The 24757-nt window shown below is 33.5% G+C and overlaps 1 protein-coding gene across 8 annotated transcripts in view; it reads right to left on the reverse strand.

Annotated features, from left to right (window-relative positions):
* LOC6054789 (atypical protein kinase C) overlaps nucleotides 1-24757 on the reverse strand; it is a 352606-nt gene that overhangs the window by 122133 nt on the left and 205716 nt on the right. For all 8 annotated transcript variants that reach the window (XR_005277316.1, XR_005277317.1, XM_038254610.1 and 5 more), the window contains one exon: nucleotides 10875-10925. Coding sequence is in view for 6 of the 8 variants with exons in the window: in XM_038254610.1 (XP_038110538.1) it covers nucleotides 10875-10925 (51 nt within the window). In the remaining 2 variants the exon portion in view is untranslated. The remainder of the gene's footprint in view (nucleotides 1-10874; nucleotides 10926-24757) is intronic.

Here is a 24757-nt window from a genome sequence, read left to right on the forward strand (position 1 = left end):
CTTTTTTCCTTTGGTGCCAACACCGGCACTCTAATTGGCTTATCTGGGGTCGGCCAACTGGAACCCTCCCCACCTTGGGGCCACTGACGTAACTCAACAGGTTCCGGATAATCGACCGGTGAAAAAGTGACACGGCAAAACCGAGTCAATTAGGGGGTGGAGAGAAAAATGCCGGAGCACGGAAAAAAAGTTTGAAATAATCTGTAAAAAAATATCTGAAGAAACTATTTCAAAAAAAAAGTTCCGCCGTCCATGCTCGAACCCAAGTCCGTTGCTTACAAGTCAAGAACTGGCGCCCCTACCAACAGAGCCACGAGCGTCCCCTTAGCAAATCACTCCTTTTTCAACGTTTCTTTATCAAAACCACGAAATGAAACTTCCCCACCAACCTTGCGCATTTAACAGTGATAAAAATGCAATTTCTGCCCTATCAATCGCGTCTAAACGCAAACCACTTTAAATTACAGGATCGATTGCGTGAGTGTACCTCGCACATACGCCTTTTTCCCGAAGACCTACGTATCGTCGTAAATCTATCAGGAAGAAAACGAAAAGAACGTGCGTTTCATGCGGAAGAGCAGAAGGTTCGAGAAAACAATCAATAAGGTGCCAATCAATGTGTGTGAGGTCGGGAGGTGTGGCCACACCCAAATAGGTTTCCCTTAGCCGGGAAATGGTCCATTTGGCTGCCAGACAGTAAGTGGCTTTTCAGAAATGGAAGAGGCTAGAAGCGGTTGGATGTTCGTGCCCAGCCCGTCAATTAGGCGGTTTGAAGTGTGAAATTGAAGGTGATTGAAGGGGCTCTTGAAAATGGGAAAAAATACCTTGAGTTTGTTGATTGGTTTATTCAAATTTTGAGTTGAAAACCCTAGTAACATTTTAGGTTTTAAGTAGGCCATAAAAGCCTATTTAGGCCGTATGAGGGTTTCCAGAACCCTGATAAAACCTGTAAGTTTAAAAATGTTACTAGGGAAGTTGCTTGTTAGAAATATTTGATAAAATTTGCAAAAATCTATGAAAAGAAATATGAAGTCTTAGGAATTTCTAATTGCAAATGAATTTTATCCCAACTGAGAAGACCCTCAACGTCATGTAAACCCTCCATTGCCTTTAGCTCCCACCTAAACCGCGTACCAGGGAGAGCATAAGAGTTTTGGTAGACAGGAGGTGTGGATGCTCCAAGTTTAAGAGGATAAGGGAAATTCTCCATTTTTTTTTACGAATTAAGTCTTATTTTCAATGTTTATTTTTATTTAATTTTTATATCATTCAAAAAAGTGTAAACTGAAAGCTTGCATAAACAATGTTTTTTAGTTCATTACTTATTTTAAAAACTAACTTAATCCACCTATGTGGTTAATGCCTTCCTCTTTTTTTACCAACAATGGGTAATATGAGTGGTTTGGACACATATTTCAGCTATTTTTTTGAATCCAGAAAAAAACGTACACACATATAACATAAGTAATCATAACTCGAGACAGGGTTGCCAGATCTTCAATGTTTTGGACTCGTTGGAAAGGGTTTTCGATAATCTAACCAACGATGGGTCAGATGGTGGATCCGGACACAATTTACATACATTTAAGTGGGATCCGGCTTCAAAAAAGTACATAAATATTACTTAAGTGGCCATATCTCGAGACAGGGTTGCCAGATCTTCAGTGTTTTGGATTCGTTGGAAAGGTTTTTCGATTACCTAACCAACGATGGGTCGGATGGTGGATCCGGACATAGTTTACATACATTTAAGTGGGATCTGGCTTCAACAAAGTGCATCAATATCACTTAAGTGGACATATCTCGAGACAGGGTTGCCAGATCTTCAATGTTTTGGACTCGTTGGAAAGAGTTTTTGATAATCTAACCAACGATGGGTCAGATGGTGGATCCGGACACAATTTACATACATTTATGTGGGATCCGGCTTCAAAAAATTACATAAATATTACTTAAGTGGCCATATCTCGAGACAGGGTTGCCAGATCTTCAGTGTTTTGGATTCGTTGGAAAGGTTTTTCGATTATCTAACCAACGATGGGTCGGATGGTGGATCCGGACATAGTTTACATACATTTAAGTGAGATCCGGCTTCAAAAAAGTGCATCAATATCACTTAAGTGGACATATCTCGAGACAAGGTTGCCAGATCTTCAATGTTTTGGATTCGTTGGAAAGGTATTTTGATTATCTAACCAACGATGGGTCGGATGGTGGATCCGGACATAGTTTACATACATTTAAGTGGGATCCGGCTTCAAAAAAGTTCATAAATATCACTTAAGTGGACATATCTCGAGACAGGGTTGCCAGATCTTCAATGTTTTGGATTCGTTGGAAAGGGTTTTTGATAACCTAACCAAGGATGGGACGGATGGTGGATCCGGACATAGTTTACATACATTTAAGTGAGATCCGGCTTCAGAAAAGTACATAAATGTCACTTAAGTGGCCATATCTCGAGACATGGTTGCCAGATCTTCAGTGTTTTGGACTCGTTAGAAAGGTCTTTTGATTACCTAACCAACGATGGGTCGGATGGTGGATCCGGACATAGTTTACATACATTTAAGTGAGATCCGGCTTCCAAAAAGAGCATCAATATCACTTAAGTGGCCATATCTCGAGACAGGGTTGCCAGATCTTCAATGTTTTGGACTCGTTGGAAAGATTTTTCGATAACCTAACCAACGATGGGTCGTTTGTTGGATCCGGACATAGTTTACATACATTTAAGTGAGATCCGGCTTCCAAAAAGTGCATCAATATCACTTAAGTGGCCATATCTCGAGACAGGGTTGCCAGATCTTCAGTGTTTTGGATTCGTTGGAAAGGTTTTTCGATTACCTAACCATCGATGGGTTGGATGGTGGATCCGGACATAGTTTACATACATTTAAGTGAGATCCGGCTTCAAAAAAGTGCATCAATACCACTTAAGAGGACATATCTCGAGACAGGGTTGCCAGATCTTCAATGTTTTGGACTCGTTGGAAAGGTCTTTTGATTACCTAACCAACGATGGGTTGGATGATGGATCCTGACATAGTTTTCATGCATATAAGTGAGATCCGGATATATGTGAAAACACATTTTTATATATAACTTTTGAACTACTTATCGAAACTTCAAACAATTCAATAGCGATGTATGGGACCCTAAACCAAGTCGAATGCAACCGGTTTGATCAAAATCAGTCCAGCCAGTGCTGAGAAAACTTGGCAAGAATTTTGAACACATACATACATACACACACACACACATACACACACACAGACATTTGTTCAGTTTTCGATTCTGAGTCGATAGGTATACATGAATATAGGTCTACGAGCTGTATTTCAAAAGTTCATTTTTCGAGCAGGTGAGGAAGGCAAAACATCAAAAAAGGTGTAAAAGTACTTGACGCTAAACAAAAATCAAACTTGCATTTATTGATAACAAGAATCTTGTTTTAAGAAAACTTTCCATGAAATTTTGATACGATGATATGATTTTCAAAAGAACAATATTATTTCTTTCTTATTTTGATAATTTTATTTTTCTAGTATAGAGCTAGAGTCATCTCATAGAAAATTGAAAAAAAAATATAATCAGATCAAATTCAAAATAGAACAAAACTAATTATTACATTTTTTTATTTTCATTGCAAAAATTGTAGGAAATGACTTCCAACTATTCGCTGTTTTTTTTTTTTTTTTTTTGTCACAGCTATAATATTCAGTTCATTTTATGATAGATTTTTAAAAAAAATTATGATAAGGCCTAATATTGAAATTTTTCAAGAATTTGCTGTTTTGAAAAATACCAAGCATTAAAAATTAGGGCAGGCATTATATCAACATTTTTAATGCTGGCTATTTAAATTTATGAAAAATAATGTTGGCACCACAGATCCGAAAAAGACTTTAGAAAAAAAATCATAAATTTATAAATGATTTTACTAATATGGAAAGTACCATAACTTTTGAAATGTGCAATATTTCAAGAATTTTACAAATCTTTTTTTAAATAAGGACTTGTGGAAGTTGATTTAACTTTAGCAACTAACCCAAAAAAAAGTTTACATATTTTTCATGTTTTAATGTAAGTTGTGAATTTAAATATTTTTTCTGAAATTTTACCAACACCAATGCAAAGAAAGCTGTAAATTTAATTATCTTTTATGTTATTTTCCTAACATAAGTGCAAAAAAAATATACATAAAAAATCCAAAATTTCATCTCACTGATATAATTTTACTCAGTTGCATCATATTTTCATGATATTTTCTTAAAATTTGGCTTAACGGTACACATCAATCAAAGCTTTTGCACCCTCATTTGTGTTACAATTATTTTAGTATCTTCAAAACTACGGGAACTATCGATATATTTTAGTATTCATCCCCTAAGCTACTATTTCCATAACGATTTACAACAAAATTTGTCAATTTTTATAATCATATTGTTTTAGGATTGGGTCAACAATTTTAGAATAAGAAGACAACAACTTCCTTGGTCACTGTGCCCCTTTTAAATAAAAAAATATATTTAAAGAATTTTACAAAACTTTTTTCAAGGAAGGACTTGTGGAAGTTACTTTAACTTTAGCAACTAACGCAAAAAAAATTCTAATATTTTTAATGTTTTATGGATGTTGTGAATTTACATATTTTTTTCTGTAATTTTACCAACACCAATGCAAAGAATGCTGTAAATTTGCAATTCTTTTATGTTATATTTCCAACATAAGTGCAAAGAAAAAAATAAACATAAAAAATTCAACATTTCATCTCACTGATATAATTTTACTTAGTTTCTGATGTAAAATTACATATTTTAATCAGAGGCATATGAATGAAAGATTTTGTAGGAAAAAAAAATAATTTCATACTGGTGAAACATTTTATTATTTAGTTATATTTTTTGGCAAAACAAGTTTAGATAAAAACACTTATAAAAAATGTAAATTAATACCAAAAAATTTCAACACAGCGTATTAATTTTTGTTAAAGTGTAATTTTATGTTAAAGAAAATACTTTTCAAGATTGTTTTTTCTACACAATTTTTTTTACGGGATTGTTTCATATTACTTGTTTTCAATGTAATTTTACTTCAAATTATGGGTAGAATTGCAAATCACACATAAAAAAGATGTAAATTCACCGGTTTTTAAAAGTAATATCACTCCATTTTCTAACACAAATCTGTTACTGTGTAAACGAATCAGTACAAAAAAGAAAGTTTGAAACTGTTAATCAAATGATGTTTATAAAAATAAAAACTTGTTCTGGAAAAATATTTAAAAGGTCAAAGATTAAAATCAAAAAATGTAAAGTAACCAAACAAATAAAAAACTGTTAACATCAAAAATGCATGGAAAAAATAAAAATGAGAATGAAAATGTAACACAAATCAAATTACGTTTTGAACAACACATTATTAAATAATTGAGTGTTTAAATATATTTAACACTCAAATACGTGAAAATACCTCGAAAAGTGGTTCCAATTTCCTCACCAATCCTCTTTACATTCCAAACCAATCAATCTCACATGAACCCCCGCACTGCCAGAACAAAAGCACTTGATTTAATCTGCACACTAAATTTTGTCCCTTCGGGGAAACGCCCCCTCGAATTTCCCGTCCAGCTGGTCGGTGGTCAAATTTTTCACATCGTCGCCTTAATTTCAGTGTTCGTTTGCAATTTAGATGGGAAAGGTTTGGAGTTTTCGCACATACAACTTCCTAGGGTGAAAAAATGGGAAGGATCGCTGGCTGTGACGGACTCCTGCTGGGGAAAACCGGCGGTAAGGGGACAGATCCAATAAATTAATGTAGATTTAGGCCCCGGTGGTCAGTCGGTGACAGTGATGGGAAGACGAGGGAGTTTTTAGCGTAATTTCATCGTTTTTTTTTTGTAATTTTATGATAAATAAATTGTGAAAAAATATTAAGTTGAAAAAGTTATGGATGCATTCAAATAGAAATAATTCCATTCAGAAATGTAGGGGCGTAGCCTTGAAGTACAGTGTGGATGTTGCCAGATATTTTTGTTTGTACCGATGAATACAAAATTAAAATAGTTTTTAAAAACATAGTAAAATATAAAAAAGGGTTTTAAAGATTTTAAAGGAATTCTAAGATCCTTAAGATATAAACATTTTTAAATAAAATTCAAAGGTTCCATGAACAAAATGCTCTTTCAACTCTGCCCAGCTCGCCCATTTAGCAATGGAAATTAAATCCGTTAGATAAATATCCGCCCGGACCGGACAGCTTCCAGGCAAGTCCGAACACAACTCCGCAGCCGCACCCAGCAGCGTCCTCCCCTTACTCTTTCATCAATCATTCACCTTCCGACCTGCTCTTCCGGGCAAACGCGTTCTGGATTTCATCCTAGCGTCCAGTTATATCCAGTCAGCTGGAACTGACCCCCACGAAGGACGACGGAGAGCCATTCGCGAAGTCAGCTTTGCATTGGATTTAAATTTAATTTCATAGAATAAGTTAATTTATGGAAAGTCCACTACAGTCAGCCACCACCACCAGCAGCGCGCCAGGAATGACCATCCGGGTTTTAGAGCTGGTTGATGATGCACGGAGGGAATTTGATTTATTCAAGCAACAAAAGTTTTCCAAAACGGAATTCGAACCCAAACCCTCAGATTGAGAGCGCGCGCCCCTGCCAACTGAGATAAATCTGGCATTGCAGCGCAACGCGCTGCAGTGCCACCACTCTCAATTTTCTCTCCGTGTCTACTTCTGGCAGTTCGCAGCTGTCCGGTTCAGTTAGTTTACGTCGAGATGTCGTGGTGGTCACCACCGCGTGTTCTACGGGGCGAGACAGCACAGTGAGAGGTCATAAACTTGAATAATGTCATTCCGCTATATTGGCGCGAGCAAGTGAGCGCGCTCCAACGCGCGACTCCCGCATCCGCCCACTAATTAATCCTGTTCCGATGTGTTGGAACTCTGGGACGGGATACAATGGGACGACATAGATAACAGCCGGGTGCACAGTAAATTTTTATTGATTTTTTTACTGACGTGGTTAAAATACTTGAAAATCCTAAAAAATTTAATATTCTGCTTAAATTTATCAGAATTTGAACATGTTTTAAAGTTTTTATAGTCATAAACCTCTTACATTGTTTTTAGGCTTTTTAACAAATTCAAAAATAATTAGAAATTTGACTAACAAATTAAAAAAGCTTAGCTTTTTACAAACTCAAAAGTCCAAAATTTTGAATAACCAATTTTGAATTTTTGGTCAAAAGTAACAAAACTGAAACATACAAATTCCAAATTTGCAAAATTTTGACTTTGATGTTTTATCAAACTATTTTTGAAAAATTGTATAAAATTTGTAAATACAGAATTATTGGACCACCCTAATGCTTCACCAGTTCGAAGATTACCTCCTCAAAAATTTCGTATAAAGGCATCAAAATACTATAGCTTTAAAATATTTTTTCAGAAAATTAAACATGTCTAAATTTAACTCAATATTTTGTAAAAAAAAAAAATGCGTAATTTAAAATTTCACCCTTAAAACCTTTTTTTTTCTTCAGAATGATGGATGAATTAAGTCAATAGTCATTTTTTAAAATAGTTGGAAGATAAATTTCACAAAAAATTATTTAAAAAAGCATATTTTTAAAAAAAACTGGTTGTTTTTTTTCTTTATCAGAATCTTTAGAATCGATGAAGATAAAATATTTAATCTGCCATGGAAACTTTAGAAAATTTCGAAAATGAAGGCAATTCTCTGCAAAATTAGCGTGTTTTTTTTATTTTTATTTCAGTATTTTATTTTTGCTTATTTTACTGAAACTTTTAACATGACTTGCTAAGTCCACAGAAACCATTTGTCTTTTGGATCCTTTTATTTATATTTTCTTGATCGATTTAGTGTCTTCGGCAAAGTTGTAGGTACTGATGATGACTTTACAAAAAAAATGTTTTATGGACATAATTTTTGTCTTTTGTTGCTGATTTTTCAAATCACGTTTTGAAACTCAACAATATTGTTATACATAAAGCCATCATTATCTGGGGTAAATCGGGAATACATTCTGAATAGGGGCAGTAGAAAGCGTAAAATTTAGAAAACAATGTATTAATAAAAATTATGCGTTTTTTATGTGTTTTTTTTTTTAAATAAGCATTATTTATTTTTTATTTTTTATGAAAAATAAAATTTATAATCAAAAAGTACTTCAGTGAAATTTTCAGTTTAAAGCCCTGCAGATAAAGGTACATAAAATGCCATCTTTTAAGAAAATTCCAAATGAGACAAAAAAAATGGTTAAGTTCTAATTAATTTTGAAAAAAAAAAATCTGAAGAAAGGTAAACAAAAGTTTTTATTCAAAATCAGATTTGCAAACAAAAAGTAACTCAGAGAAATTTGTAATATATCGCCTTTCTGAAATGTTTGTCTTGATTCATAAAATGTCATCTTTTCAGAAATTCTAATCTCTAAACGCTCTAATTTTGTTTGAAACAACAAAATCTAAAGAAAGGTAACTAAAGATTTTTTTTTATTTTAAATAAAAAAATGCGCCCTTTTGAAATGTTAATTTTGGTAAACCCAAGATGACGGTAAAGAAAATGCCATCTTTGACCAATTTTTTTTTGTTAATAAAAATGCGAATTCCAAAAACAATTTTAACAAATGTGATTTTTATTATATTTTTTTATGTAAAATCATTTTTTTTATCAAAAAGTTCTTAATTCAAAATTTTAATATAACGTCCTTTTAAAATATAAGTCTTAATTAAAAAAAATAATATTTTATTCATCGAGTCCAGAAAATTTCACAAATTTTCCAATGTTTAAATCGGACCAATAGTTTCCGAGTTCGGTGATTAAAAAGCGAATGCTAATTGGCAACACTGAGGAAATCTATTTTTTCTTGTTTTTTTTTTATATTTTAACATGGTCAATGGCCATGTACCTATTTGCCGTAACAACCAAGTTTAAAAAGCAAAATATAGGGAATTTTTTGAACCATTTTTTTATAAAAATTACCAAACATGGGTACGATTTTTAAAACTGAAATGTGAATTTGAATTGTGTTTGTCAAAAAATTACTTTAAAATTGCTATAATTTGAAATCGGTACAATTTGTCAAATTTCATTAAATTTAATTTTGCATCTGAAGAATATTTTTGATTTTTTGTCAGACCTTACTATTTTTACCAAATAGCCAAACTAATCACCTTTCTTTTGCGTCTAAGACAGCTGAAATTGGATGAAATGGCGCGGAGATATGATTTTTTTTTAAAGTGGTTTTTGCGAAAAAATTACGAAAATTACCGTTTTTCGAAAAAAATTCGGTAATTTTTTTGGCCAAGGAACCCCCAGAAAAATGTTGATCCCAACCGGAGAACTTTATTTTTTGGTTTATGCTCTTTTTAAATGGAATTGCTGTATACTAAAAATATATAATTTTATTAATTGGAAGGGAAAATTGGACGAGCTTTCCGGTAAAAATATTTACGAGACTGAAATATTAACTCTGTCATATAGAAATTGCCAAAAACCAAAAAAAACTAGTTTTTCAACATTTATATTGTAAAAACCGCTATATCTTCACAAGGATTGGACATAGGACAATGGTCAATATGGGGACTTATATGTAAAATTGTCTGGGGAATCGATTCCCACTATCGGGTTTTAAAATTTTTGACGTTTATACAACTTTTCAAAAAAAACAGTTTCAGTCAATGATTTTTGTATTTTTTTAGGAGAGACATACCATCCTGCATTTTTCGTCAGTCTTTTTGTAACATTTTAGGCTATTTCCTCAAAAATTTTGAACGAAAAAAATAATCGTAACATCACCCGGAAAATTAATTTTTAAACTTAAAAATCAAAAAATCTCATAGAAGTGGCGTGTATTTTTGTTTCAGTGAATTTTTTTTTCAGAAAGCCCGTCCAATTTCCTACAAGTTTGTCTTTGACCACTTTGTTAAACGACGCAACGGCTTCGAGATACAGTGATTTTTTAATTGCAAAATACAAAAATATTTAAATAACTTACGCCCTTCTCAAATGTTATTTTCGAGTACTATTGGCTCCATATACACAAAAATGGCTTATATAGGCCTAGGATAACATGTCTGCAAAGTTCCATTGAAATCGGAGAGGGTCGGTTACAAAAGTACCAGAAAGAATCCTGATTTGAGCTGGAATTGCTCAATAACAAAAAAACACAAAATTAATAATTAAAAAAATGCAAAAATCTAAAGAATTACTCACGTTGAACAAATCTTGTTGTCTAATGCTAGAGTGACAAGTACTAGCGAAAATATTCGTTTTTTTTTTTAAGAAAAAAAATCAACAGTCAAATTAACAATTCGCCTAAAATCTCATGTAAAATTACATCAATTTTTAGTAACAGTGTCCTTCCAAACATACACATTAGAATAATCCTGCCAGCGACACACAAACACCCCCTTCCCGGTCGTGTCATTTGCGACGATGGTGATGTAATTCCGTGGCCCCGGAACTCCCGCCGGGGCCAACTGCACTGCCGACGACACTCGCCTAAAACAGAGCAGAGAACGTCCCGGTCAGTGTCCCTGGGTGTTGGACGCTGGGATTAAATTCATTTGCAGCGTGGTCAGTTAATTGCTTTTCGAAAATGAGCCCCGGCACAATGGCCGGGATGGGTCACGCACGGTCTATAATTGTGCGAAAGTCAACGGGGTCCGAAATAATGGTGGAATTAGAGGATTATTGCGCGGGGTTTTGAAATAGGTAACTATTTAGGGCATTAGAGAGCGAGTTGATTTGAAACAATTGCCGACAGGCTTTTCGGTGGTCTTTTGTTCTATTGTTTTCACGGAAATCTAAGATTTATGATGGTTATGGCGGTACTTACGGTCTTCCCCGATGCAGGACATTCCGGGCGCCGTCGGAACATTGGGAAATACTGAAAGAAGAAGAATTGGAATAAATTACATTAATTTAATTGTCATAAATGATTATAAAGTAATAATGAATTGCAGTACCTCCGAGGACACCCGAAAAGGTATAGCAAAAATTAAAGCGGCCAGCCCTACTGCGTTGTGTTAACCGTAGAGAGGATTCTGAGAACGGATCGCATTTCACAGAATCTACAGGGTAGGAAGGATGCGTGGACATACCGTATCAAACGCTCCAATTTATTGCATATTCATTTGCATACAGGTAGTGATGATCTGGTAATTGGGTCCTAAAGTGAAGCTTAGATTGCTGATATTATTGTTTACAGCGATAAAGCTCATTTTTCTGAGTACAATGACCCTTTGTACGACCACAAAGAGTTTAAAATGGATTTTTAAATCAATTTTGAAATATTAACCTCGCGGCCCTTCTTGACAGAAAAGCTCCTACTTGACAGTTTGTTCCAAGGGGACCATAGTTGATCCATCGAAAAAATGTTGTCTTGTCAAAATTTTTGTTTTGCATTAAAATGAACAAAAAGTGATAAAAAATAGTTTTTAGTCGTGTTTTTTACCGTTGTACATAAAAATTGACATAGGGCTTTAGTACCCAATTATTCTCTTCAAAAAAAAACACTACATCCAGTCTTGAAAATTATCTCCCAACATCAAAAAAGGCTCCTGTGCTCTCCATTAAGACACACTCCAGCGTGATTGCTCAACTGTCCCGGGCGTCGCCGGACCATTTATCGCTTTCCATCACAATTTTCCTGTTCATTTTTTCCCCCACCCACTCAACTCAACCTCAAAAGCTGGCAAAAAGCTCACAACCGGAAGCGCCATTCGTGTGACGCACATTTGAGAGTCCTGGGAAAACTCCCCCCGCGGGGACGACAATGTCTAAGTCCTCAACGATGAGACTTACACAATGTGTCTGAAGGAGGAGGAAAAAGCTCTCCCTGTCTCAAGAGGATGGCGCTCCTGCCGGTGGCAACCGGAATGAAAAATGGATTCTGCGTGGAAATTTGGCCGCAAAATCTCGCCAATTTTTTTTTTGCGTTGTCTTGTGCCGGCTTTTATTTTTGCCAACCTTGAAATATCCCTCAAGGAAGACGATTTCGACGCCGGGGGTCCCAAGGTGCAATTTGTAACATTTTTCGTCTTATTTCCAGGTCTTTTTTTTCCTGGTGGGGATTTTCGGCGATAGAAAAAAAGGAAAATCACATTTTTCAACTGCAAAAGCCGGGGCAATCGGATTTTGATAAATTGTGACTCCCCCAACTTCTCCATTTACGACGCAGGGTGTTTTGAAATGACTGAAAAGGACACTTTCGAATGATAAAGAAAGAATATATTTGTTGGTGATTTCGTGACAAGGAGGATAAAGCACGATCTGTGTTTTTTTTAATCATGAATTTTACTTATTAGCAATGTTCTTCGCAAATCACAATTTTATTAAGTTATATTTTTTTCATTTGAATGATTTTTTTGGGGCATCATTCTTCGGTGGCCGAGCAATGCACCACCAAAATCGGAAATGGATTTTATTTATGTTTTTCAATTGGCTAAAACTTTTTTAGGGTCTTCCCTATGACTAAAAGAGCCATTTTGTGTCGTTGGTTTACTCATACAAGGCTCCATACAATTTTGGCAGCTCTCCAATACAAAAATGGAACGTAAATATTCGAAAATCTGTAGAAGGAATTTTCTAATCGGTTTTGCGTTTTAAGCAAAGTTGTAGGTATTGATGGGAACTTTTCCAGGAAAACAGAGGTACACGAAAAAAAGTGATTTATTAATTAACTTTTTTTCACGAGAAATCATTTTCCCAAAAGCCATAATTTTATTTATTTTATTTTTTTTCGTTTTTTAAGTTGTGATTTTTACAAAAAAAATGTCTCACTAACAACTTTCAAGCATTTTAAAAGGGCCAAGCATTCATTCTTACACCCTTTTGAAATGTTAGTCTTGATAAAAAATAAATATTTTTTTGAAAGAACAGGGGATTTCGGGAAATAGTTTTTTTTGTGAATATAATTTAATTAAAAAATCACATTTTTTTTTTACATATACCGCGCTGCAAAAATTGTATGGAAATTTGTATGGGTAAACCAATGATTCAAAATACAGTGGACTCTCTGGCTGTCGATCTTCTCGATATCAATATTGCTCCAGATGTCAATATATTTTTCAGTCCCTTCAAATAGATTGCTTTGATTTTCCGTTCTATAATTTGATAACTCCCGCTCTCGACGGTCCCTTCAATATCGACAACGAGAGAGTCCACTGTAGTGTCTTTGGTGATAGGGAGACCCTCACAAGTTTGAGCCAAATAAAAAAAATGAAAAAATAAAAATGGTCAAAATCGGCCGATTTTGTAGAGAATTACGGTGCAAACCATATTCTTTTCAAACATAATTGTTAACATTCAATTTTTAATTTATTTATAATTCACTTAACTTGATAAGGTTACAGAAATGATGAATTCTGTATCATCTATACATCAAATTATGAAAAAAATTCCCGATATACGAAATTTACGTTCTATGTTATATATGTTCATACTTTCCAAAATTAATTGATATTTTTATCATATCCAGCAAAAAATTAAAAAAGGCTGCGCCCCTAGGAAAAAATGATATCGCGAGCCTTTATGCGACAGTCATTATCATCCCTCTACAACACAACCCCGCCTTAAGACAAAAAAATCGCCAACAATCAATTTTTCAACCAATTATTGATCTTCAAAAAGAATGGGAAAGAAAAACTATGAAATTTTAAGAAAATTTATGGGTAGTTAGGCCGTTGCAAATGTTTTTCAAAGTTTATGTCGCCCCCCCCCCCCCCCGCACCTTCAAAAATTGTCCGAAAAATCAGGGGGCAAATTTTTTTTTTTTTTTTCAAAAAACTTAATTTTTTTAATGAAAATAGAAGTTAAATCAACTGAAAACAATCTAAAATTCATTTTTCTGCATTGATAATCATATTTAGCATGTTTGGACTGGATTGAAAATATTTTGATTTTTTGTGAAATTCCAGTGCACAGCATCGCAAAAACTTTTTTTTTTTTTCGCAAAAAATAAAATTTTCGTTAACACTTAGATATTTTTGAAACTAATAATTACAAAACAATTGGACAGGTGTATTACGCATTTTTAAACACTTTTTTCATTTAAATGTTAAAACCATGGCTCGTAAATTCAATTTTCAAACTTTTTTATTTTTTCCCCCCCCTCCCCCCCTCAACTTTGGTCAGAGGCGAGGGACATAAACAGGGTGACCACTCAAATTACATTTTCAAATTTCCGACTTTTTCCCGACTTTTTTCCAGACTTTTCCAGAATGCTCAAATAATAGGCATTTCTTATCTAAAAAATTATTTCAAACAAAAAACTTTCTATAAGAAAAGTCAATATTAACCACCGAAAAAATAAACTCAATGAATTAAAAAAAATCCAAATATAGGCATGTTTTGAAAATACAGAAACTAAACAACAAATCTCGGGTGAGTTTTCAAAAAGCCGTAAGAGCCACCACTTATTTAAGTTTTTGTCGAAAATTAGACAACATTTCAATTTTTTTAAAGTTTAGATCGAATAACGATGCAAAAAGGACTTTGTTTACATTTTTTTTCAATGAAAATTCAGGTTGATATGATTTTATGCTTTCCCACTTATTTTAAGCGACTGTTTGAAGAGACAATTTTTTTAAATAATTATGCAAGAACTAAAAATTTCGTGGATTATTTTTTTGCAATTTCATTATTTTCTTTATGTTTTCAAAACGTAAAAATCTTTTCAATTTTGGATTATATTCGATATTTAAATTTTGAAAATCAAGCTTTATCTATGGTAGGTAATTTATCCATACTCTCAAAAAAAAGTTCAAAGGCAGCATTTGGAAAAAAACACATTTTAAATTACTTAATGAATTTAGTTAAACAATTACAAATATTTACCTAAAAAAAAACTATTGCCAAACTCAAGTTCGAATCCTGTTTCAAATATTCAATTATGTGACAAAATGGAATAGAATCATAATTTTAAGCTAGCCATTACGCTCTTTTTTATATTAGTTTTTCATCAACTTTACCTCTTGTTTTGTGAACAAAATTTAAAAGCGATCATTTGATTCATAAAAAATATTTTGAAAATCTATGTGAAAGACTCCAATATTCATAAAGATTTTAAAGGTCTTAAACAGCTTTTCCATACTCAATATATTGAAATAGTGAAAATAACCTTAAATTTAAAGTTAGTTTCTAAAGCAGAAATGAGTAAATTCAATTTGAAAATTGTACAAAATATTACAAAATTTATTCAAGAGTTAAAAAGCTCAGACTTCCCGACTTTTCCCGACTTTTTGACATAAAATCATAAATTCCCGACTTTTTCCCGACTTTCCCGATTTCCCGACTTGAGTGGCCACCCTGGACATAAACTTCAAAAAATATTTGCAACGGCCTTACTTGCTTTATGTAACTTTGCCAATGTTTTTAAAAATGTCATTTTTTAGAGGTCAACTTTAGCTGTGTTTTTTACTAATATTTCCTATTTTTTAAGTAAAAGTAAAGTTTTTTCGTAGAACAAAAAATGCTCAAAATGACCTCCTAAACACAGGAAAAATGAAAATTCTCGAAAAAAAATTTGGGCAGTAGAGAGTTAAGGTAAAAAAAATATTTTAAATTTCATGTAAACGCAAAAGAATCTGATCCTTTTAAAAAAAATTAATAAAAAAAAGTACCATAAATAAATTCACATAGTAACGATGTTGGATAGGATTTCGAGATGGAAGTCAATAAAGACTTGTCTTTGAAAAAAGTTTTTTCGTCGTTGATGGCCGTTCATGATCACCCGCGACAGACACGGACGACGAAACAAAGAGAAACGCAAAAAATAACTTTTAAAAAAATTAACGTCGCGGTACCTCGTCATGTTTTTTAGCACACCCCTAACGTTTGTATATCAATATTTTTATAATTGTCTGCTATACAACTCTGTAGTACATTGTTACACACTAAAAAATAACCCTGCAAAGTTACAAAAATCACAAAATTTTAAAATTTCTGAATGAAAAAATTACCCTTCTGGGCCAATGTAGATTTAGAGAGTACATTAAATTTCCCTTAAAATGACATGTTCCAAAATTTTTTACAGTCTAGTAACGGAAAATAGCAGAGTGTTTAAAACTTATTTTTGTGTTTTTTTCGATGAAAAATACGTTTTTTTTTTCGAAATTATGAGTACGCCATCAAATCGGGCGTACTTTTTAAGCAAGTTAAAAATGAAAGGGGTCGTACCGCCCCTCCGTCACGAGATATCAACAAAAACGGATCTCGGATTCGTGATCAGGGACAAAAGTTACCCCTTAGGACAAAGTTTCACGCAAATCGAAGAGGGCTCGGGGCAACTTTTCCCGATTTCGTGAGAGTTGGTAAAGAATTACCCAAATGAAATTGATCTTTAAGATAAAATAATGTAGTTATTGCAACTTATGAATTATAACAGGCCTGTGTCCAAGATATTAATCAAAATTTTAAAACGTTAAGTATCTTTAAGATCATTTGTAGGGTTAGTGAAATTTCACGATTTCGCGGACAGCGTGAAATCCGCGAAATTTGGCTTTTTCCGCGAAATTCCGTGAAATTTTATGTTTGTGTGAAAATGTAACGATTTTTCTCAAAATAATTTATCAAACTCAAAAAGAAATAAAAATTATCATATGAACTACTGTAGAAATAAGCAAGTGAATACCCTGGTTTAATTACTAATATAGGGTTAGTGATTTTTGACGATTTCGTAGACGGCGTGAAATTTATAAACTTTCTCAAATCATTTTTTTAAATAACTACTTAATAAATATTTCATCCAAAAAGACTATTAAATTAAATTTTATTAGTTTTTTTTAGAAACTAACTAAATTTAGTGATATTAAAGATTCCAGCTTTGCTTTATTCAAAATAAAATGAAGGGTATTTTTTATCTTTGGAATATCATTTTAAAAACACATCATTTTTTTTAGGCTATTCGGGTGGATGGCGGTTAAACAAGGGCGTCTGTGTGATGTGTCCCTACACTGCCCATGTTCACATAAATGTCCCATATGCAAAATCAGCAATCTGAGAAAAACGCAAGGCAAGTTTGTCCCACACATAAGGCTGCGTGTTAAGTTTTCACGAAAAAACTGGATTTCCTCCTGATTTCAAAATCAAAGTTCTGGATGTTGTATGCTTTTTTGAAAGATCACTCGATTTTGAACAAAACTGCATCAATAACTCAAAAACGATGAAAATGCATATGGGACATTTATGCGATCAGGGGCAGTACACCTTTTACAAATTTCCGTTGCTTTGGGGGGATGGGAAATTTCTTTTCTTATAAGCACTGGTATTAGTAACAACAAAATTCGTACAAAAAAACATATGTACGTGGGTGTATTGATAACTGAACATAAGATGACGATTTTTTTGATCAAGCGAACACCTATGAACTGGACCAAGCTGCCGGTGGGTATGAGAATTATTCATTCATTCGGGTGGATGATTCCCGTGAAAGTTAATAAAAACTTTTTTTTGTTTTCTTTTCTCATTTAGAGTACATATTTCGATTTTTCTAAAAAAAAAAATTTTAGAAATTGATTTGAACTTTAGTTTTTGAAAAGTGAGCTAAACCCTTTAAAAATATGTATTATGGGCTATATGTCGCAGAAAATTCAATCTATTTTACTAATTTTGACTGGAAATTCAATCAAATGTAGAATGATATAACAGAAGCAAATTATCGAAAACATTTTAGCTTTATTAGTCGAATATTAAAAGAGCAGTTTAGTAAACGAAAGTACGCGTGCCCTATATTTTGTTTAAAAATATATATAGAGCCCATCCATAAACTAGAAGGTTTTTTTTAATTGGGAGATTTTTTTTGTGTCGCGTTCAAATTAAGAGAAGATTTTTTAGTTTATTGAAGAATAATATATAATGAAGCATAAAAAGTAGTTTCTGTAATTTAAACATAGGATTTTCCGAGTCATTTTAACATTTTTCAAGTTCCGCGAAATTTGCGTGAAATTTGGTGTTTAGAAATTTAGATCCCCGTGAAATTTTTAAAACTTCATCATTCCGGTACAAGAATCGAACTCACGACCTCTGGATTGGAAATCCAGCATGCCGCTAGTCGAAACCCATCCCCTACCGGTCAGTATTCCCAGTGAGCAGATTTACTCTTTGAAGGGATCTGACTTGCCGAGCCAGACAGGAATCGAACCCATCACCTTCCGCTTACAAGGCGAAACCTGTAACCTCTCGGCCACGGTAGCTCGGCAAATTTGCCATTTTCGAGCGTGAAAAATCACTAAGCCTAATCATTTGCCATGAAGTTTTTTTTTAACTTGAAGCCATGAAAACTTCAACAATATTATTTGAAATTGTCAAAATCGTTCAAGTTCAGTCACTAATAGATTGGATACATTGTATGACTACACCCAACTGGCAGTCGCATGATTGTGATGCATGGCGGCATGAAAGTATATCAGAATCTGCATGAAATCTGTCCTCATGCATTTTTTGCGATATAGGAGTATGACATTTTTGCCCGTTACCGACAATTATCGACATTACCGACGGCTTTTTGGTTGTATTTCACAAAAAAAACTTAGTAGAACGAGGATTGAATCACCAACTTCTTGGTTATTGATCCGACACGCTACCACCGCGCCATGGACGCTTGATGAAAAGTGAGTGAAAGAGCACCAACATATGCTTCTCTTTGGAGTGTTGCTCGGAGACGGGCCAGCATTATATGTGTTGGTAAGAACTGCAGATCGCTGAAATTTTTACACGCGGGCAAAAATGATCTACGGGCTTGCTGCAAAAAATGTTATAAAATATGACATTTTCTGCAGCAAATCCAATGTTGCAGATTTTGAGATATATTTTTCCTTTGGGTGTATCATTGAACAACCTCTCGTCATTTGATTTTTACTGAATTTCGCAGAAAAAAAATACGAAATAAGTAAGAAATACTCCTTCTTAAAATAAATCAAATATTCCGTTCATTCACCTGTCTCGCAAGGCTCACTCACTGAAACCGTCTCAACATCACAACTTTTGCGTGGGTGCGTAAATAAGCAGCTCGTCTACCCACGCGAACCATCCGCGCGCCTAAGTCGATTTTATGCTTATGGGTAAATTTCATCATTACACGCGCACAAAAGAGCTTTTCCTTCCCAAAGGGGGTGGTTCTGTTCCTTACTCCCCATCCCAACCCAAACAAGCAAGGCTGAGCCCACCCCACCCGAGACCAGATTGACGATAATAAGCCTTGCCCGAGTTTTGCCGCATGATATGGTAAGTAAACGGTCGCAAGGAAGGTATGCAGTTTGGAAAAAAAAATAATAAAATAAATAATAACATAAAAAAACTAAAAGAGTCAAGACTGCATACCGCCCTTCGAACGAAGAAGAAGAAAAAAAAGCTCAAACCAAGCTTTCGCGACTCATTTCGCGCGTGTTCTGCACGTGGGTGCTTTGCTTGCGGCATTTTTTTCTTTTGCTCCATTTTCCGCAGCAAATCTCTTCTTTCATGTTGGGGCAAAACGGAGAGAACCCCAAATCATCGATGATTACAATTCATTATGGGATTCCGATCGGTCGACGACTAGAGCACCCAGACTTACACCGTATCACGGATGAAACTGTCATGTTTGATTTAGTCAGCAGCAGCAGCAGCACATTGCCACATCAGCGGAATATGCGAATTTTCTCATCCCTATTTTTGGCCTTCATTTGGAAAAAGGGGTGGAAAGGGTGGGTACGAGGACGACGTGGGTGGAAATAAGGGAGCGAAATTATTCCAGTCACGACAGCAGACGACGACACTACTGAGGCAGAGAACACATAATAACTAGAACCAAGACGAGTTTTTTCCACGGTTGATTAATTATTAATATAAATTTTTTTATTTGCTTTTTTATTGAATAAAATCTATAATTTTTATCTAATATTAAACCCAATAGGCTTGAAATTTTAAATTCAGATTTTATTTTATTCTTAATGCTTTAATTGTTCATGTTTCTGATCATTTCTAGGCGTCCGAAAGTTATGATCTTTGAATTTTAAATGCGCCAAACAAATTACGACAACAAATTAAATGATACCAAGCAATTTTAAATTTAAGACAAGTTTAGACTTTCATGTTTTATATAAAACATATTTTAGAAGTTCCCTTTAAATTACTATCTTTAACTGGGGAAAATCGGAACTACAATCTGGGATTTGAGAGCAATAAATTTAGAAATCGGTGTTTTGTTCTGGTGCTGTTTTGACCGACACCAATAACAAAAAAAAACGAAACATTATTTCATTAAATAATTTGTATTTTTTATCCAATTCCGAGCATTCCCGGGCCAAAATACAAAACAATATCCCGGGATTGAAAAACTACCGGTTTTTGACAAATCCCGGGAATTTGGTACCGGGAATTCCCGAGATGGACGCACTAATCTTTAGTTTCAAAAAAGATGTCTGAGTAGAGTAGAGCGTCCAATTTCCCGTCCCGGGAAAAAATATTTCCCGTTTCCAGGAAAATTTATAAATTTCCCGGGAATTCCCGAAATATAAGCAGAAGTATACAATTTCTTTATTTTTTGGACCCAATTTTTTTTAAATGCTATAGAAAAAATGAAGAAACCTTGCTTAATGAAAATAAATTATTACAATTCAGGTAATTTTTTTAAAGAATAATTGAATATCGATTAAAGAATATTTAAACCCTTTACCGCCAAAGCAAAATTGAGATTTTTGTACAAGAAGAATTACTTCAATTCGATCAAAAACTTTAAATTTTTTCGATTCCAGAAGGGAAAAGATCACCAGTTGTGTTGGTCCGAGCCGGGATTTGAACCCCGATCTACCGTTTACGAGGCGGAAGCGTTACCACTGGGCTACGTGGCTCGGTCGTATTGTTTAAGAGGTGCCCCAAAATGCAAACATATGTAGTTTAAAAACTTGCTGCTAATATGTGAAAATATTGAGTTGTTTGATGTAAAACAAACACGAAAAGTTTAATTTTTAAGGAAAAACTGAAAAAGCTCAACCATTTTGTTCAAGAGCTGAAACCAGTATAACTAAGCTTAGAAAAGTTATTAGTTATGGAAAAAATAATTTCTGAATGATTTTATTCGATTCAACATAATGTGTCAAACCATACACTCTGAAACTGGTCACAGAGGCAAGTTTAAAAAAATGAGATTGTGGAGTATGGATTCATTTTACTAACTGTTCAGAAACTTTGATGAAAAAAATATTCTCAACAAAAAAATATCAGAGTCGCTGTCCTATTCAATTTTGATGCAAAATATGATTCAGAACCAAGATTAGTACAATTTTCCCGGGAAGTTTGAAGAAAATTTCCCGTTTCCCGGTAAATATGTAACCCTGGGAAATTGGACTCTCTAGAGTAGAGCGTCCAATTTCTCGGGGTTACAAAATTCCCGGGAAACGGGAAACGGGAATTCCCGGTAAATTTTAAATTTATTAAAAATTGATCTGATCGTTGAATTTATTAAAAATTGAATTGATCGTGGCTCTAAAAATTTTATTTAGCATAAAATTGTATAGAATAGTAATTTTAAATAATGAACATAAGTTTGAGGCTCAATGCTTGCCTTGACTTCTTGTTAAAAAAACATACAACATCAAGATTTTTTTTTCTAATTTATAAGCATTTTTTAATTTGTTCAAATTGTCAAAAAATATTGATTACCATTTTTTTTGTTAAAAAGAAGGTGTTATTTTTTAATAACAGTGTTTGGACAGTGAGTTAACCATACAATTGCTTAAAAAATTGTGATTAATTATTTAGAAGAAACTTGATAATAAAGTTGAAAATAGAAAAAAAAATGCAGAAAATATGTTTTTCATGGCAAATATTTTTTCCAGATCAATTCTTACTGGTTTGAGCTCATACATAACAAGCATTCAAATTACCTTTAAAATCTGCTGTTTACTTGAAATACCATTTTTATGCAATGACAACCCAAAGTTTAAAAATAATTGTAGCGAGTTTTGGAATATGTTTACTTTTTTCGGGAACCTTTTATATAAAACGAAGTATTTTTTTAAGTTTTTTTAATGATTCAACCTAATAAATGACTTCGGCTTAAATCATTTAAAAAAAAAATAAGTTTTTTATAGTATCATGTTTAAACCGCTTACGCCCTTGGTGTTATATAAATTTTCAACTATAAACTGACACATCTAGGTCTTCATACATAACCATCTTTCAGATATATAATGATACCAATTTAATTTTCATCAAATTTGGTCAAGACAAAAAAAACAAAAAAGGTAAAAAAGAACTTTGATCTTGGCGATATAGCAACAATTTTCGTTCAAAAAGCTTACCAAAATTAGAAATTATTTATTTATTTTATTTTCAATCCAAAATATCGCAATGTTTGCAAAAGATCCATTCTCAGTTGTGAATGTTTCAGAAATTAATACTAGTAAATTGAATTTTATGAAAAAAATTTAGTTCTTTCTTTACTTTTTTTGTAAATTAAAAAAAAACATGTACCGAAAAGTTAAGAAAATGTATATTTCCGCTTGAATTTCGGGAATTCCCGGAAAATTTACAATTTTTTTTCCCGGGACGTGAAATTGGACGCTCTATGTGTGAGTTCACCACATAAAATGTGGGTAATTCTCTACCAACTCACACGAAATCGGGAAAAGTTGCCCCGACCCCTCTTCGATTTGCGTGAAACTTTGTCCTAAGGGGTAACTTTTGTCCCTGATCACGAATCCGAGGTCCGTTTTTTGATATCTCGTGACGGAGGGCGGTACGACCCTTCCATTTTGAACATGCGAAAAAAGAGGTGTTTTTCAATAATTTGCAGCCTGAAACGGTGATGAGATAGAAATTTGGCATCAAAGGGACTTTTATGTAAAATTAGACGCCCGATTTGATGACGTACTCAGAATTCCGAAAAACGTATTTTCATCGAAAAAACAATAAAAGTTTTAAAAATTCTCCCATTTTCCGTTACTCGACTGTAAAATTTTTGGAACATGTCATTTTATGGGAAATTTAATGTACTTTTCGAATCTACATTGTCCCAGAAGGGTCATTTTTCATTTAGAACAAAATTTTTCATTTTAAAATTTCGTGTTTTTCTAACTTTGCAGGGTTATTTTTTAGAGTGTAACAATGTTCTACAAAGTTGTAGAGCAGACAATTACAAAATTTTGATATATAGACATAAGGGGTTTGCTTATAAACATCACAAGTTATCGCGATTTTACGAAAAAAGTTTTGAAAAAGTTACTTTTGCGTTTCTCTTTGTTTCGTCGTCCGTGTCTGTCGCGGGTGACCATGAACGGCCATGATCGATGACGACCAACTTTTTAAAACTTTTTTCGTAAAATCGTGATAACTTGTGATGTTTATAAGCAAACCCTTATGTATATATATCAAAATTTTGTAATTGTCTGCTCTACAACTTTGTAGAACATTGTTACACTCTAAAAATAACCCTGCAAAGTTAGAAAAACACGAAATTTTAAAATGAAAAATTTTGTTCTAAATGAAAAATGACCCTTCTGGGACAATGTAGATTCGAAAAGTACATTAAATTTCCCATAAAATGACATGTTCCAAAATTTTTACAGTCGAGTAACGGAAAATGGGAGAATTTTCAAAACTTTTTAGTTTTTTCGATGAAAATACGTTTTTCGGAATTCTGATTACGCCATCAAATCGGGCGTCTAATTTTACATAAAAGTCCCTGTGACACCAAATTTCTATCTCATCACCGTTTCAGGCTGCAAATTATTGAAAACACCTCTTTTTCGCATGTGCAAAATGGAAGGGGTCGTACCGCCCCTCCGTCACGAGATATCAAAAAACGGACCTCGGATTCGTGATCAGGGACAAAAGTTACCCCTTAGGACAAAGTTTCACGCAAATCGAAGAGGGGTCGGGGCAACTGCTGTGTGAGTTGGCGGAGAATTACTCATGTATAAAATTACATCTTGTCATGTGTAATTCGTCGTAATTGCGATATCTTGTCACATGTCGTGGTGATTCACGTAAGCAAGTAGCAAAATAATGCAAGTGCGACCAATTACACATAATATACGTAAAATTACACATTTTGTCTGAAACAAAAGATGTAATTCCGCCAGCTTACAGCTGTAAACGTGCACATATTTCATGTGAGGATAGTAAGTAATTGTATATTTTAAAAGGTTTAAATGCACACATTTTTGTGCATTCAAGCTTTTCAAGATAAATTGAGGTGACACTACATCGTTACATGGAAATATAACACAATTAAATAAACAATGTTTTTTATGTGTGACAAACCACTTTTAGTTCCAACCTGCTGCTCAAAATGTACCCGAGCAGGTGGAAATAACTTGGGAATAACATTTTCTGATATTTGAAAATTCTAGACCAACAACATTTCATGTAATTTAGAAAAAGATTTGTTATTCGTCGCTATGATTTTTTTTGTTATAAGATTGTTATTGTAATAACAGACTTATAATATTTTTAGTTATTCTTCGAACAAACCTTTGTTATTATTTTCTGTTATATTAACAACTAATCCGATCATCCAAATTACAGTTGTAACGTCTGATTTTTCCATAACAAAAAATGCCAATCCAAAGTTGTTTTGACTTCCAATCAATATCAGACCAATAACAAATTTTGATATGATAACATAAACTGTTATTAAACCCTTATGCAAAATGGTTTTTTGGGTGACATACACATATTCCACATAAATAATTGAGGTAAAGTTACATTCAAAAGAAGTAATATTCAACCAATAATTTT

This window comes from Culex quinquefasciatus, chromosome 2 (genome assembly GCF_015732765.1).
Source record: "Culex quinquefasciatus strain JHB chromosome 2, VPISU_Cqui_1.0_pri_paternal, whole genome shotgun sequence".
Classification (NCBI taxonomy): Eukaryota; Metazoa; Arthropoda; class Insecta; order Diptera; family Culicidae; genus Culex; species Culex quinquefasciatus.